This window comes from Hypanus sabinus, chromosome 3 (genome assembly GCF_030144855.1).
Source record: "Hypanus sabinus isolate sHypSab1 chromosome 3, sHypSab1.hap1, whole genome shotgun sequence".
NCBI lineage: Eukaryota > Metazoa > Chordata > Chondrichthyes > Myliobatiformes > Dasyatidae > Hypanus > Hypanus sabinus.
The window spans coordinates 183,960,918-183,978,718 of record NC_082708.1 but is presented as its reverse complement, the minus strand read 5'-3'; the positions used below and the strand labels follow the sequence as shown (position 1 = coordinate 183,978,718).

Here is a 17,801-nt window from a genome sequence, read left to right as displayed (position 1 = left end):
CAGCCCATCCACTTCAAGGTTTGACATGCTGTGTATTCAGAGATGCACACCACTGTTGTAACAGGTGTTTATTTGAGTTTCTGTCACCTTCGAGTCAGCTTAAATCAGTCTGGCCATTCCCCCGACTCCCCTCATTAACAAGGCCTTTTTGCCACAGAACTGCCGATCCCTGGATGTTTTTTTTTGTAACATTCTCTGTAAACTTCAGAGACTGGTATACATGAAAATCCCAGGACAAGAAAATCAACAGTTTCTGAGATACTCACACCACTCTGCCTGACACCAACAAACATTCCACAGTCAAAGTCACTTAATATCACACTTCTTCCTCATTATGATTGTAACCCTTACCCAACAGGCTGGTATATGTCTAGGGGAAAAAGGGGATCCAGCCACTCTCCAACCCACCTCCCGTACACGCAGGTGCTGTGAGAATCGAGTTTACGCCTCGAGCCCGCCAACAGTATCAAATCCACAACAAATACCGTTATGAAATACACTTTAAAGAGTTTACTAAAATTAAAAGAGTAGTAAGCAATACAATATATATACACAAGGAAAAAAAAAGGCGCCACTTATCAAAGTTCAGTCTGTTTAGTGCACTCGTTGGAGCTCAATCAACGAACCAATCGACCCATCTGGCCGTCGCACCTGGGACCACCCCGGTGGTCTTACGAGCAGTCCAGCACACGTCCACCTTCTTCAGTGTCTTCCTCGGCCTCTCCCAAAAAACCCGCGAAAACCCCTCCCCCAAGTTCCCAGCATCACAAGACACAATGACATTCCCCATTGATTAACAAATGAATACAATTACCATATCAGCCATTCTAAAGTGAAACAACGGCTAGAGAAACACTTATCCGACAAAGAAACATTCCTACTTGTAACAAACCAGAGGCCATTTTGAGTAACATACCCAGGACATTGTACATGATGTTTGATCTGATCAACAACTGAACCTCTGGAGCACGTCTTCATGCTTTTATGCACTGAGTTACTGCCACATGATTGGCTGAATAGATATTTGTATTAATAATCTGTACAGATGCAGGAATCCCAGTATCTAGAAGAACAAGAATCTCATTGATAGATAAAATTCTGATATGTCTTCCAGGATGGAGGTAGGGATGACTGTTGCTAGCAAAGGAGTTTAGAACCTGCTGTCAGTCTCTGTACTAGGGTAAACCTCAATCACTGGGACATACAGCAGTAAATTTTGACCTACCCTGTTAAACTCTCCTCACGCTCCTATTTCACCCTCGATTCTACCACTCATCTGAGAGGCAATTTACAGTGACCAATTAACCAACCAGCCGTATTTTGGGGTATGGACATAAATTGAGGCACCAAGTGGAAATCCAAAGAGATAACATGCAAACTTCACGTCATTTGTGCATGTGTTAAATGGGAGTTGAAAAATAATTTTCAAGTCAAGTTTATTGTCATTTAACTATATACATGTAGACTATTAAACGAGACCACGTTTCCCCAGACCGGGGTGTAAAGCACAATAGCACACATAACACAGAATAAGTTAGAATAAGGATAAAATCTACAAATGAATTACCTTTAGATAAATTAAAGTGCATAAATTAAATACTGTGGGGTACAGTACAAACTGCCCAGTGACATTTGCATTAGATGTGGCAGGGAGTTCAGAAGCCTAATGACCTGAGGGAAGAAGCCATTTCCTATCCTGACCATCCTCATCTTTATACATCGGAGTCTCCTGCCTAATGGTAGAAAGTCAGAGGATGCTGGATGGATGGGCGGGATCCCTGATAATACTAAGATCCCTGTACATACAGCATTCCTGATAAACGTACCCAATGGATGGTGGTGAGACTCCTATGATCCTCTCGGATGTTCTCGTAGCACTTTGTCCAATTTTCTGTTTTCTGTTTGTAACTGTTTTCTCTCCCTCCCCACACACAGTCCACCCCAAGATAAATTCTGTAAGGGCAAACTTTATTCCATAGTGAAGGGTTAGACTTTGAAAAACAGTGCTCAGTAGCTCTTAAGCTCAGTGAGTCCACAAGGTCCACCAAGTGTTCATTCTTACACACATCCTGTCCTAACCTATTGTAATATCACGGAACTGTTGAGAGACAAAGAAGTTCAGGATCTTGGGTAAATGAATTGGTTGTCAGGCTTCCTACATTAATTACAGTAACCTCAACTCACAACAATTGAGACAATGAGGTGTATAAATTTACGAGTCTTTTCTGCCTCAACTGAATCCCAGCACATCTCAAGCTTATAGAATATGAGTCGTACCTGAATTTCAGAAGCCCAACCTTTCCATTGGTCATTTCATCCTCTGGGAATAACAATAATGTCTGCTCCCCCTCTGGGGAGCTGTACTCTCGAAGTGACTCCACCAAACGCGTCCGGCTCTCTACCCAGCCCAGCTCCAGGTAGCCACGAGCCCAGCTCACAAATCCAGGCCGACCCTCCAGCAAGGGCTAAATCCACATGTAAAACAGAAACATGAAGATTAAGCAAATATTTTCATAATTGGCGTACAACAAAAACAGTGATGCTGAGACTTTATAAGGCATTGGTCAGACCACACTTTGAATATGGTGAGCAGTTCTGGTCCCCTTATCTAAGTGTAAGGACTTCTCTGTAATGTTAATTGCTGAGGTAATGGTTTTTCTGTAGCTGCAATGTTTGGGTTATGACTAGAGATAATGCACTTTGATATTCAGTGGCTATCCAATGGGGGGAAATGTTATTCTTTCTTGTATGTCTGGAAGCTGTTGGTTTTGCGGGCTTTTGCCAGAAGGCGTGAGGGGAATGAAGAGAAGAGATGCGACTTGAGAGGGTTGGCAGGCCGCCTGACCAGGTGGACTCCAGACGGGAGTTTGGGGTTGGCAATGCTCGGAGAAGATCGAATGGTGGAAAGAAAATCTTGCTGAGTGAGCTCCAACAATTTGAGCACAGACTGTTTTATAACATTGGTGCCTTTTTCTTTTATATTTTGTTTCTCTACTAACCACGTGGTCAAAGTAAGAGTTATAAATCTTAATCGTTTAACCCCATATTGGGTATTGTTTGTTATTTCAGGGGACTGATTTGAAACAGGGGATACATCTCGCCGCATCCACCGAAACAAGATTTATTAAGTTTGGCCGGCCAGGGAGGTTCTCATCCCCTAGGTTAAGCCACTAGGCGAAGCGAGTGTTACATAAGAAAGGCTATGCTGGCATTGGAGGGGATCCAGAGGAGGTTCACTAGAATAATCACAGGAATGAAAGGGTTAACATGTGAGGAGTGTTTGATGGCTTTGGGCCTATACTTGTTGGAATTTAGAAGAATGGGGGGGGGGATGGGGAGAGAAGAATCTCATCAAAAACTATCAAATATATACAGAGAGGATGTTTCCGGTAGTGGAAGAATCTAGGACTGGGGGAACAGCCTCAGTATACAAGTATGTCCCTTTAAAACAGAGATGATGAGGAACCTCTCATGTTGGATCTGTGGAATTCATTGTCACAGACAGCTGTGAAGACCAAGTCATCAAGTATATTTAAAGCGGAGGTTGATAGGTCCTTGATTAGTAAGGGTGACAAAGGGTATAAGGCAGGAGAATAGGACTAAAAGGGATAATAAATCAGTCATAACGGAATGGCAGAGTAGACTCAGTGTGCTGAAAATTCTGCTCCTATGTCTTATGAAGTCTTAGAGCTGTTAAATGGGTTAACAATCAAAACAGAGAATAAATCTCAATCCAAAATGCTCCCTTTCTAAATAAGTATCCCAATTTACATTACAAAATATAAATCTATTTTTCTATTCAACTGAATTCACTGGAGTAAAGCTCCAGTTAAAGGAAGAGGGTGGAAAAGTAGCATAATGGTTTACAGTGACAGTGATTGGAAGATCAGGGCTCAATTCACTGCTCTCTGTAAAGAGTTTTGTATATTCTCTCTGTAACCTCATCGGCTTCCTCCAGTTAAAAGCAACACACAAATTGCTGGAGGAGCTCAAGACATTTTATAGAAGACTGTCAGGGTAATGGTCCATCACCTGAAGCTTAACAGAAGTTGGATGATGTAAGACAGTGATCAGAATCAGAAGAATAAATCAACAACGGAATGGTTTTAAAAGAAGAAAATGTGTTGCTTGGAATCCTTAACCCAATTGAGATGCTGCGGCCTGACCTGAAGGGGGCTACTCATGTAAGGTATCCCAGAAATATTGATGAACTGTAACTGTTTTGTATGTAGGAATGGTCTAAAATTCCTCCTCGCTGTTGTGCAAGTCTGATTAGCAGCTACGGGAAACATTTAGTGGAGGTTATTGCTGCTAAGGGAGGTTCAGTCATTAAATACAAGGGTTCACATACTTTTTCCAGCCTGAACTGTGAATGATTGAACAAAATGTTCAATAAAGACATGAGAAGTACAATTTTTGTGTTATTAATTTAGGCAGATGGTGTTTAACTATTATGACTTAGATGATGATCAGACCACATTTTATGAGTAATTATTGCAGAAAACCAGGTAATTGCAAAGGATTCACAGACTTTTTCTTGCAAGTGTGTGCGCACGCACGTGCGCATACATGCACACACATACACATGCATATATATATGTGTTGCTTCTGTCATTTTCTTGAGGCAGCACCTCTTGAAAAAGCAGGGATTTGGGAAACTATGGGACGCAGAGAACTTTGCCCCAAAGACAATCATGTCATGATGACAACAAACAGTAAAATGAATAAAAAGGTTTAAAAATGTTTTTCTAAGGATCAAAGACTATACAGACTGGTAAATTTGCGGATTTTAATCCCTGCACAGATAACCTGGAGATGACTGTGGCAAAAGAATAGACTAACAATAAAAAGCAATCTTGCTGGGTCACTGGATTGAAACGCCTTGTACTTGACAGATGGAATTGCCAAATGTAAGTAAGCATTCAAACTCCCTTGAACTTACCGTGTGGCATGGTGTGATGAAACTCAGCACATTGTGGTCAAACTGGGTAATGTGGTTGGCAATGTAAGTTTTGACATTTTTATCTCGTTGCCTGGGGTCAGCTTGAGAAACAAACATGCCTAAAACCGAGCACATTGTTCGCACGATAATTCTGGAACATGACACAGAAAAGAGAGACAATTAAGATCAACTGGAATTTGGATAAGTGATTTAAGAATCGTTCTTCATATTAAGCGTCTAATGTTGACCAACAAGTTGACAAATTGGGCAGCATTTGTCTGATCACCTCTCGTGATTCTGTCTTTTTATTTATTTAGCGCAACAGTGCCGACTTAGCCCTCCGGCTATTCAAGCCATGCTACTGCAGCAACTCTACAACCCTGATTAACCCAAACAGGACAATTTATAATGACCAATTAACCTACCCAATATGACTGTGGACTGTCAGAGGAAACCAAAGCACAGTGGGAAAACCCACACATTCCACAGGGAGGATGCAGAGAGTCCTTATAAAACGGCACTGAAATTGAACTCCAGAATGTCCTGAGCTGCAACAGTATCAGGCTAACCGTGGTAACCCATTAGTTGTGTAATGTATGTGCAAGTTTTCTTCACCGCGGAGACCAACTGCCCACTCCCAGGGTACGGAAGAGTAGGCATCACTCCCTCCAGAACAGCCCAAGAGCCAAAGTGACCCCAAACTCAAAGTGAAAATCCCATAGTTATGCGAAGTCCATCAGCATCTAGGTGCCTCAACCTACTTTATAACAGTGAATTACTCCTTAGTGCAACGATGAGCAATTTATAAATGAATCTCCTAATCTACAGATAGCAAACTGAATAGATATTTTTGTCAAGTCATTAATTATCAGACAGCTCACTAGAGCACTGTTTTCTCTTCTTTGCAATAGTCCCATGAGATCTTTTTACATACAATTCAGGACTGGTGTACCACTTCATCTGAAAGAGGGATTCTTCTAATGGTGCTAAATAGTGCTATCTGGAAGCAGAGTCCAAGTGCATTAATTCAACCCATCATTCTAGCCTTAACATAAATATGCTTCTATTCATCACCTCACATTTTCAGTGCAATAATAGAGGGCTGCTTTCTATTGAAAGAGATGACATGGTAGCACATCACTTTATAGAGCCAGTGATCACCAATCGGGGTTTAATTCCCGTTGTTGCCTAGGGTCAGTGAGTTATGGGGCATGCTACAACGGTGCCTTAAGTGTGGTGTTACCTACGGGGTGTTGAGCAGAATTCTCACTGATTTGATATGACACTTTTCATTCTATGCTTCGATATACTTGTGACAAATGGAGCTAATCGTAAAATGTTAAATCTTAAAATAGAGGCTCCACTTGCTTACCTGGGTAGAGGACTGTTGTCACTATTTTAGCAAACTTATCCTTCATGCCCAGCCAAGCCAATATTTACACTTTACAAGGCATTTGTCAGACTGGACTTGGAGCATTGTGAGCAGCTTTAGACCACTTATCTAAGAAAGAATGTGCTGGCATTAGAGGAGGTCCTGAGGAGATTCATTATTATTTGTCATCTATATTATTGATCTGGATGATAATGTGGTAAATTGGATAGGCAAATTTGCTGATGATACAGAGAGTGGAGGTGTAGTGGACAATGAGAAAGGTTTTCAAAGCTTGCAGAGGGATTTGGACCAGCTGGAAAAATGGGCTGAAAAATGGCAGATGCAGTTAAAACAGACAAATGTGAGGTATTGCACTTTGGAAGGAAAAATCAAGGTAGAACATTCAAGGTAAATGGTAGGACACTGAGGAGTGCAGTAGAACAGAGGGATTTGGGAATATAGATACAAAATTCCCTAAAAACGGCGTCACAGGTAGATAGGGTAGTAAAGAGAGCTTTTGGTACATTGGCCTTTATAAATCAAAGTATTGAGTATAAGAGTTGGAAAGTATAGACGAGGTTGTATAAGGCATTGGTGAGGCCGAATTTAGAGTATTGTGTGCAGTTTTGGTCACCGAATTACAGGAAGGATATTAATAAGGTTGAAAGAGTGCAGAGAAGGTTTACAAGGATGTTACCAGGACTTAAGAAACTGAGTTACAGAGAAAGCTTAAATCGGTTAGGACTTTATTCTCTGGAGCGTAGAATGAGGGGAGATTTGATAGAGGTATATAAAATTATGATGGGTAGAGAAAGAGTGAATGCAAGCAGGCTTTTTCCACTGAAGCTGGGGAGAAAATAAACAGAGGACATGGGTTAACACACAAAATGCTGGTGGAATGCAGCAGGCCAGATAGTATCTATAGCAGAGGTCGGCAACCTGCGGCTCCGGAGCCACGTGCGGCTCTTTGATCTCTGTGATGCGGCTCCCCGTGGTTTGTTAGCTTTTGAAATGTAATTCGAAATTTGAAGATTATGGTGATCTTGTACAATCTGAAAACTTTGCGGAGACACCGTTTCCTGGCACATCCGAACCGGCTCATAATTAGCCACCGTTCCGGCTAAGGGAGATAGCCTACGGGGGTTTGTGAGTACGTCTTTTGGAGCATCCGCGCCCACGGGGACGGGTTGAGGGAGGCTTTAAAGCAAGGCTGTTTAGTTCGAATAAAGTTACCTTTGACTGCAGTCTTTATTTTAGCGCTGCGTGTAGCACACCGCTACAACGTGTTTTTTTATCGCTATTAATATACATCACAACTGCCAATGCCTGACACCCGCCAGTGCTCGCATTCTTTTAATTCTTCGATCCAAGGTAGGCTACCTAAGTAGTAACCTTCAACCCAACGTCTTTTTTTCGGAGTTCAAAATGTTTTTGTTGCATGCAGAAATGTAATTTCGTTTTCTCTGCAGGAGTTCATCAATTTCATAAATGCAACACATTATAGTTTGTTTATACATAGCATAAAGGCAAAAAAAAACCGTTGTATGCAGTGTTATTTCATTTTGTGGCTCCCAGTGTTTTCTTTTCTGTGGGAAATGGGTCCATATTGGCTCTTTCAGTGGTAAACGTTGCCGACCCCTGGTCTATAGGAAGAAGTGCTGCCGACATTTCGGGCCGAGACCCTTCATTAGGACAAAGGAAGGGCCTCGGCCCGAAATGTCGACAGTGCTTCTTCCTATAGATGCAGCCTGGCCTGCTGTGTTCCACCAGCATTTTGTGTGTGTTGCTTCAATTTCCAGCATCTGCAGATTTCCTCGTGTTTGGACATGGGTTAAGGGTGAAGGGGGAAATGTTTAAAGAGAACATTGGGGGCGGGGCTTCCTCACACAGAGAGTGGTGGGAGTGTGGAATGAGCTGCCAGATGAAGTGGTAAATGCGGGCTCACTTTTAACATTTAAGAAAACCTTGGACAGGTACATGGATGAGAGTTGTATGGAGGGATATGGCCCAGGTGCAGGTCAGTGGGACTAGGCAGAAAAATGGTTCGGCACAGCCAAGAAGGGCCAAAAGGCCTGTTTCTGTGCTGTAATATTCTATGGTTCTATGGAAAAAGCCCATATCCCTCATAATGAGGCTTGGTGCACCGCAAGTCAGAGCCAGTTATATAGCAGAGAAACTTTGGCTCAGCTTGACTATGCTGACCAAATTGCCTACTGGAGCAAGTCGGAGCTGGAGAAAACAAATTCGTACTGTGCCAAGGAGCAAAGTACAACTACTGAAAATCTTCAATACAGTTAGTAAAACAGCACCAAAATATATTAAAATTTTCAATTTCAGTTCTTTCACCTCTATAGCACAGAATGCAATCAGAATAATTGACACATCATGAGTAATTATGGACCTAACAACATTACAGTAGTAGTACCGAAGACTTGTGCTTCAAAACTTGCTGTACTCTTGGCCAAGCTCTCCTGGTAAGCCTATAGCAGTGGCATCTACCCACTTGTCCACAAGCAGAACAAATCTGACTTAACTTATTAGTATCCTATTACACACTCGATCACCAGAAAAATGACAGAAAGGATTACCAAAAGTGCTATCAAGCACGACTTGCCTAATAAACTGCTCACAGAGGTTCAGTTTGGGTCCTGTCAGTCAACATGGACACAGAACTGAACTCCTGAGATGAAGTTAACTAACTGCCCCTGATATCAAGGCAACAGGGAGCCTTGGATAAACTGGAGTTGAAGGGAATCAGGCCAAAAGCCCCCCCATTGGTTGGAATCATTGGAATCAAAGGAAAATGGTGGTGGCTGGAGGTCAATCGTCTCATCACAAATTATCACTGTAACAGTTCTTCACCATAGGGTCCCAAGTCCAACTACTATCAGCTACTTCATTCATGTTTCTAGTCATTTGGGGTAAGGGGCAATTTGAAATAAGATTTTCACTACTGCTTTCCTAAAGTGATTTAAGAATACAAAACCCACAATAAACTAGCAACAGCAAAAAAAAGTGAAACAACACTCATCCAGCAGACTCAAAGCCATCACCCTTATGCAAATAACAGTCAGAAGCATTAAGGCTTCATATTACAAATTATTTTTACTGTTTATATTTTAAGTACTTTTTTCCTTATCTAGTAACATCTGTCACGAGCATAGAATGTATTGAGATAGTTTCTCAGAGCGACATAATAAGGAGCCAATTGGCAAGGAGGCTATTTTAGATCTAGTATTATGTAATGATACAGGATTGATGAATGACCTAATACCAATGGACCCCAAGGGAAAAAGAATCCCACTGTGGCAGGATTGCAACTTCAGTTTGTTGACAAGAAGTTCATATTAGAGTTAAATTCCAATAATCCACAATTCAACCATTTAGAAATTCCAATAGTTCACTGAGTATTATCTGCCAGTTTCTTCTGGCTCACTGGGCCCCAGTTCTGGCACTCCTTTCAGACTCAAAGTCCCAGTTCCCAGATTATTAAAACTGACCAGGGAACCATTTCCCTTGTGTTTAAAGAAAAATACAAATCAATGACCTTGCCCTGTTTCACACACAAATGCAGGAGGAACTCAGCAGCATCGACAGATGGTCTCGGCACAACTCTATTTCTACTCTGCTGAGATCCTCCAGCATTATGTGTGTGTCTGTTACTCTGCATTTCCAACATCTGCAGAATTGGTTGTGTTAATGTCCTGTTTCCCCATGTTCCCTCTAAACTTACGAGGTTCAGTGGGAAATTTATCACCTGCAACATCTGAGAAGAAATTTAAGATGTGTTGAATTATAAATAAACATCCACAGTCCATAAAATCTGCTAATCCAGAGCTAAAGTCACAAGTGATTATTGGAGTTCATTCACAAGAAACTGCAGAGTTGCAGACATAGCTCAGCACATCACAAACCATCCTCATCTCCATGGACTGTCTACACTGCTGCCTCAGAAAATCATCCAACATGATCAAGGACCCCATACTGATCCTGGACTTTCCCTCCTCCCCCTCCTATTAGGCAGAAGAAAACAAAAACCTGGAAGCACACACTACCACCTCAAGGATAGTGCCCCTGCCCCCTCCCTCTTTAGTCCTGACGAAGGGATTCGGCCTGAGACGTTGACTGCTCGTTTCCATGGATGCTGCCTGAACTGCTGAGTTCCTCCAGCATGTTGTACGTGTTTAGCTTCTACCCTACTGTTGTAAGACTAGTGAATGATCCCCTTGTACATCAAGGTGGATTCTGGAATTCACAATACACCTCATTATGGCCTTGCTCTTTACTGTCAGCCTGCACTGCACTTTCTCTGTAACTCCAACACTATATTCTGCTGTAATGCCCTGGTTCATATCTTTATATTTATTTCATTTAGCAGTTCTTTAAGAGCAGTCTGTTCTGCTTTCAGCCTGGTTTGAGTTATTGTTGAAGATAGGGGATAATGAGGAATGTGTGCCATCCAACTAGATCCCATTCCTCTGCATCCATTCTCACTCTGATAATTACCCTTATAATTAGTGCTGGGTCCATTGCAGTTTGTGATTTATATTAATGATCTCATTGATAATGTAGTTAACTGGATCAGCAAATTTGTAAATGACACCATGAGAAAAGCCTTAGCTTGCTCAACCTATCCTCATAAGACACGCTTCCTAATCGATGCAGCATCCAGGTAAACCTCCTCTGCACAGTCTCCAAAGCTTCCATATCCTTTCTATAATGAGGCAAACAGAACTGAAGGCAATATTCCAAATGTTGTCTAAGCAGGGTTTTACAGAGCTGCAATATTAGCTCGAGCTCCTGAACTCAATCCCTTGCTAAAGTAGGCCAACGCAAAATTATGCCACCTCCTATAAGCAATATCCACGCAGCGGAAAAAGTCTCTGGCATCTACTCTGTCTATGCCTCTTATTTTATACAACTATCAAATCACCTCTCATCCTACTTCACTCCAAAGAGGAAAAAAAGATGTAATTACAAAACTACAGGGCACACAGTTCTTTGAGGATATTTTAAATTTCCTTAGCCACAGGTGAGATGCTGATGTTATAGACAATAGGTGCAGAAGTAGACCATTCGGCCCTTCGAGCCTGCACCGCTCGAATGTTGTTCACCTTGTTTAAGAAAAGGCTCTAAAAATAAGCCAGAAAAATATAGTCCAGTGAGCCTGACACCAGTTATTGAAAGATATTCTAAAGAATCAGAGACAGGAGTATTTGGTTAGACCAGGACTGATTAGAGATAGTCACATGGCTTTGTGCGTAGTAAGTTGTGTTTAAACAATCTTCTAGGAAGTTACCAGGTAAGTTGATGAAGGCAAGGCAGTGGATGTCATCTACATGGCCTTTAGCAAGGCCTTTGATAAGGTCCCAATAGAGAGGGTGGTCAGGAAGGTTCAATCACTTGGCATTCAGGATGAAGTGGTAAATTGGATTTGACGTTTGCTTCATGGGAAAACCAGAGTGGTAATAGATAGTAGTCTCTCTAATTGAAGGCCTGTAACTAGTGGTGTGCTGCAGGGATTAGTGCTGGGTCCATTGCAGTTTGTGATTTAGATTAATGATCTCATTGATAATGTAGTTAACTGGATCAGCAATTTGTAAATGACACCATGACTGACAGCAAGAAAGGCTATCAAAGCTTGCTGTGAGATCTGGACCAGATGGAAAAATGGGCTGAAAAGTGACAGGTTGAATTTAATGCAGACAATTGTGAAGAGTTACATTTGGGATGCTATGTTGAAATTATATAAGACATTGGTGAGACCTAATTATGAGTATTGTGTGTAACTTTGGTCACCTACCTATACAAAAGATGCAAACAGATTGAAAGAATACAAAGAAAATTTACAAGGATGTTGCCGGGACTTGAGGACTTCAGTTACAGGGAAAGGCTGAATAGGTTAGGATTTTAGTTCCTAGAACATAGAAGAATGTGGGGAGATTTAAGAGAAGTATACAAAATTCTGAGAAGTAAATGCAACCAGTCTTTTTCAACTGAGGTTAAGTGAGACTACATCTAGAAATCACGGGCTAAGAGTGAAAGAGTTTAAGGTAGTGGTCGCCAACCAGTCGATCACAATCGACCGGTCGATCTTTGAGACTTTCCCAGTAGATAAAAAAAAAAGAAAAATGCGCACCTGGCAGAAAAGACCGAAAGCAAAACCCCGCAACCCGGAAACAACCTCTCCCCACAAGCAGCTCTCCTCAGCGGGAGCGCCGCTACATCACCATTAACCTAATCAGCATCAACCGATCTTTATAATGCTCACATTACAACACTTCTCCCCATTAAATTCCAATATTCCCCAAATGTAAAAGAACTGGGAAACAAAAAACAGTGGTGTCATTATTTTGCGTACCTCTGAAACTTATACTAGTGTCTCAGTAACAGTTTACCAATACAAAACACCTGAAAAACGTGGCAGATTCAACATTCAGACTAACAAAGGAAACTGTCCATTCAAATATTCAGTGTCCGGTTTGCGTTGTGCTGCAACAGATGAAAATTATTAAATCTATGTACAGGAGCAGTCTTACTGACAGACACCTCACAGAATGACTCAGACTGGCTGTCTGTAGTTATGAGACAAATTTCAGGGAACTAGCAGAAAGTATTCAGACCCAGTCATCACACTGAGTGCAACAGTCAATTTTTATTAATTTAGTTTTCTTGTTGAAATAAAATTAAATAATGAAATGTAGAACTAAAGGTGTTGTAAAAACAAGCATTATAAAAACAAGTAATACCAATTAAGATAATGGTAAGATAGCAACATTCCCACTACGGAAAGCCGACTGCAAAGAGCGACTGCTTCCAGGGCTGTGGGGCTCCACTTCCGGTCCCTTCTACCTGAGGCGCATGAGTGTGTCTAAACGATTTAGTAGGTCTATCTTGCCTTTCACTAAGGCCGAGGTAGGGGATCTTGGGCTTAAAAAGGTTCGCAACCACTAATTTAAGGGGAACTTCTTCGCTCAAAGGATGGCAAGAGAGTGGAATGAGTTCCTAGCACAAGTGGTGGATGCGGAGTCAATTTCAACATTCAAGAGAAACTTGATTAGGCACACGGATGGAAAGGGTATGGACCGGGTGCAGGTTGATGGGACTAGGTAGATTAATGGTTTGGTATGGATTAGATGGGCCAAAGGGCCCAATTCTGTGCTGTAGTGTGCTATGACTCTATGAGTGGACAAGCGAATAATTAAGGGAACATGCAAAGTTGTCCTTTCTGGAAAGAAGAATGAAAGAACAAAATTATTTAATTTGACTAAGGTTACAACGACTGCAATAAAGAGATCTACGACTCAATAAAACACAAAGGGTAGACACACAGGAATACAAAGTAATCAGGAAGGCTCATGCTGACCTTTATCGCAAGGTTATAGAGTATAAATATAGAAAAGTAGATTAAGGGGTTGACATATGAAGACAGGGCTGATCGGGTCAGATTTGTACTCATTGAAATGTAGCACAATCACAGGTGATTGTATTGAAATAAGATCCTGTGTTTTTAAAACATACTACAGTGTATCACTGGAACTCTCTACCTTAGCGGGTTGCGGAGGTTCCATCGGGTATACTTACAGGTAAATGACCATTTTAAATGATCATTTTTAATGATCAAGGAAGTGAGTACAGTGGGAAAATGGCATAGAAAATGAGGCCGATGACAGATCTGCCATAATCATATTGAATAAATAGGATATTACGTTGCAACTTCAATAGTTAAGCTTAAAATTATTGTAAGCAGTTCTAGTCGCTACACTTTATGAAGGTTGTGGTCACACTGGACAGAGTGCAGAGATGTACTAGGATATTGCCCACATTGGAGGATTGGTTATGGGGAGAGATTAGACACGGGTTTGTTACCTCTAGTGTGAACAAGACAATGTTGATCTTCAACCTCGTTCAGGGTTTATAAAAATTAGAGGCGAAGATAATTAGAATGTCTTGCTAGGATAAAGTAATCAAAGCCACATCAAGATGTATGTGAGAAGTTTTTTATATATATATCTATATAAAACTTGTGTGTGTGTGTGTGTGTATACATATATATACACACACACAGTGGTAGATATCTGGAACTCACTGTCAGAGGCAGTGGAATCAGATGCAATCGCAACGTCTAGAGAAGCATTTAAATGGGCAAGGCGTAAAAGACAAATCTAATGGAATTGGTGTAGATTGGGCAAAATGGTCAGCATGGACATGGTGAATGGAAAGACCTGTATTTTGATGCACAGCTCTTCAGGCAGGGTGAGCTTGAAAAGTAGAATAGCTTGCTCTTAGTCCTAATTTCTTATTTTAATATGGTGGAAGCTGAAAGGATGTTTGGATTTTTTCTTATTTATCCAGCTATAGCACAGTAACGGGCCCTTACAATCCAACAAGCCTTTGCTGACCAATTACATCCACATTACCAATTAGCCTACTAACCTGTATATCTTTGTACTATACAAACTCCTTACAGGCAGGGGTAGGAATTAAACCCTTGACACTAGCACTGTAATATTGTTACACTTTCTACTATGTTACTGTACCATTCATATTATGGAATATCTGGAACAAAGGGCAGTTTCAGAATTAAGCCCATTAGGATACAGATTAGAAGAATGAAGAAGGAGCTGTGCGAAAAGCCATTAAATATACTTAAGATATTCAATGGGATCAGGCTTATTGGGAGTGAGAGAAAAAGTGGATGTGGAGTCCTACGCTGCATCAGACACAATCTTGTTAAATCAGGGTAGGCTTGAGTGGCCACTAAGATCCTGCAGATGCAGGCAGTAAGGGAAGGATAGATGAAATGGCAGGGAAAGGAAAGCTTACAGATGCAGCTGTGAATATATCACAGCTCCTACTGCATGTTTAAAAAAGACACAGATGTACATATGGCTCTGACACGTATATTTCAACTTCTGCAACTTGCCAGTGACCTCAATTTCCTCTAATAATCAGATACTTTCGGTTAATCTAGCTGGAAGAGCACTGACGGTAGATCAGACTTCCACCTTCAATAGAATTAAGAACTTGAATTTCTGTGGTTTCTAATAACTGAACCAAATGATTACAAATTAGGGAAATACGTTATTTGGTTTGCACACAGCAAAGATACAAAACAAGCAACAAATATTGTCAGAACAGTAAATATTGTGTGCTGCGTCTGCGAGGCTGGTTTCGACGGAGCTTCCATTGTGTGCTGCGTCTGCGAGGCTGAGTTGGGCGGCGCCTTGGAAGTCCATAGCGGGGGTATTCCCTTCTGCCACCGGCGTGGGATGGCGAGTCTGTCGGGACCCTGGGGACTTGTGGAAACTGTGGCGATTTCTTTTTAACTTACAGTCCTTTAACATCTTGGACTATTTTCACTGTGCCCATAGTATGTTTTTTTTAATCAATTATGCTATTGTTTGCACTGTTGTAACTATATGTTGTAATTATGTGGTTTGGTAATTATGTAGTTTTTGGTCTTGTTTGTCTGTTGGATTTGGAGCTCCTTTCTGGGGAACGCGCTAAGACGGTAGTGCGATATTATACGCAGCAGCCTCTCCGGACTCTGGATTGGGGATTGCCAAACGTTATGTGGATTTTCTGGTGTGGTCTGTTTTGTCATATGCTCTTGTGATATCATTCTGGGGGAACGTTGTCTCATTTTTAAACTGCATTGCATTTGTGGTTTCTAAATGACAATAAACTGAATCTGAATATTGATGATGGTGACTAAGCAATAAATATTAGCCCAGCCAATTTTTTTTATATATATAAAATTTTCAAATGAGGAAGTAGTTAATTAAAAGGAATGTTCACAAAGATAACTTCAAGCACACCAGAACATAGAACAGGCCTTTCGGCCCACGATGTTGAGCTGACCTTTTAACCTACTCCAAGATCAATCAAGCCAGTCTCTCCCATGCAACCCTCCAGTTTTCCATCTTCCATGTGCCTAAGCATTTCTTTAATGTCTCTAATGCATAGGATCCTAACCTGGGGTCCACTGACCTCTCAGTTAATGGTAGCGACTTGTGGTTAGTCCCCACAAAGAAATGGTTTGGAATCCCTACTCTAACGTATCTGCTTCTATCAGCACCCTGGCAGGGCATTACAAGCACCCACTACTTCCTGTAAAAAGAAACCTACCTCTGACACCACCCTATATATCCCTCCAATCACCTTAAAATGATGGTCCATGGTACTGGAAGTGATTGCACAGAGCTCTGAAAGCATAATTCTGCATTGGGAGTTCAAATTACAGCTGTAGAAACCACAAATGAAACAGTGATTGCAGTTTTGGTTGCCATACCATCAGAAAGAGAGGACTAAGGTATATGAGATTTAGAGATTTAGGGTTTTGCTTGGACAGGAGGGCCTGCTTTGTAAGGAGACACTGGATCGGCTGGGTCTGTTTTCTCTGGAGCATAAGAGAATGAGGAAGACCTTAAGAAGTTTATAAAATCACGAAGGGCAGAGATAATGTCATTCTTTTCTCTCCCCACATGGTACGGAAGTCAAAAACTAAAGGGCGTAGGTTTACGGTGTGAGGGGAAACCTAGAGGTCTCCTTTATCCGCATGGAGTTCGGTAGATTTATGGAATCAACTGCTATAGGAAGTGGTAGAGGCTGGTACATTTTCAACCAGGTTAACGGGTAGGAAAGGTGCAGAGCACAGGTTCCAAACCCTTAACATTAACCGAGGGATACATGGGAACCTCTGGTGTAGAGGCATATGGGCCAAAAGCAGGCAACCGGGAGGCAATTTCATCAGCAGTAATGAAAAGGGCTGAAGGGCCTGTTTCTGTGATATAGAACTTTATACCACTGCTTCAAATAAGTGTTACTTAACTGATAAACTGAGGAGTTCATTGGGTTACTAGAACTGTGAAAGGTCATTCTGCGAGCAAATAGAGTTTTATTTTTTTTTGTATTTGGACAATTCTCATCTCCCAGAGCCCCGGGGTGGTAGCTTTTGATTGACTGGTGCTAGTGTCAAACTCCACTGTGGATATGAGAGGAGAAGGGTTGGACATGGGGATAGTAACCACATCCAGTAAAAACAAAGTCCTGCAGAAATGCCAACAGTAGCTCCAAAGACCTTATTGCTAGCAAAGGAAGGATACAACAAGAAGATGGGCTACACCTGGGGACAACGTGAAAGACTGGCACAGGACAGAGGACTCCGGTGAGCTGCTATCAGCAGCCTATGCCCCATGAGAGGTGATAGATTTAATTTATTTTATTCTATTTAGAGATACAGCGTGGAACAGTCCCTTCAAGCCTTACTGCCAGCAAACCCGATTTAACCCTAGCCTAATCATTGGAGAACTTACATTAACCAATTAACCTACTAACTGTTACATCTTTGGACTGTGGGAGAAAACCAGAGCACTCAGAGGAAACCCACTCTTGCCACAGGGAGAACATACAAACTCCAGGATTGAACTCTGAATTCTGACACTCTGAACTGTAATAACATCACGCTAACCACTACACTAGAAG

General features: G+C 41.5%; 1 protein-coding gene across 1 annotated transcript in view; it reads right to left on the bottom strand.

Annotated features, from left to right (window-relative positions):
• Positions 1-17,801, bottom strand: part of aup1 (AUP1 lipid droplet regulating VLDL assembly factor) — a 59,706-nt gene that overhangs the window by 40,115 nt on the left and 1,790 nt on the right. The window contains exons 3-4 of the mRNA XM_059965754.1: positions 4,943-5,093; positions 2,278-2,465 (exon numbers count right to left, since the gene is read on the bottom strand). Coding sequence (XP_059821737.1) covers positions 2,278-2,465; positions 4,943-5,093 — 339 coding nt within the window. The remainder of the gene's footprint in view (positions 1-2,277; positions 2,466-4,942; positions 5,094-17,801) is intronic.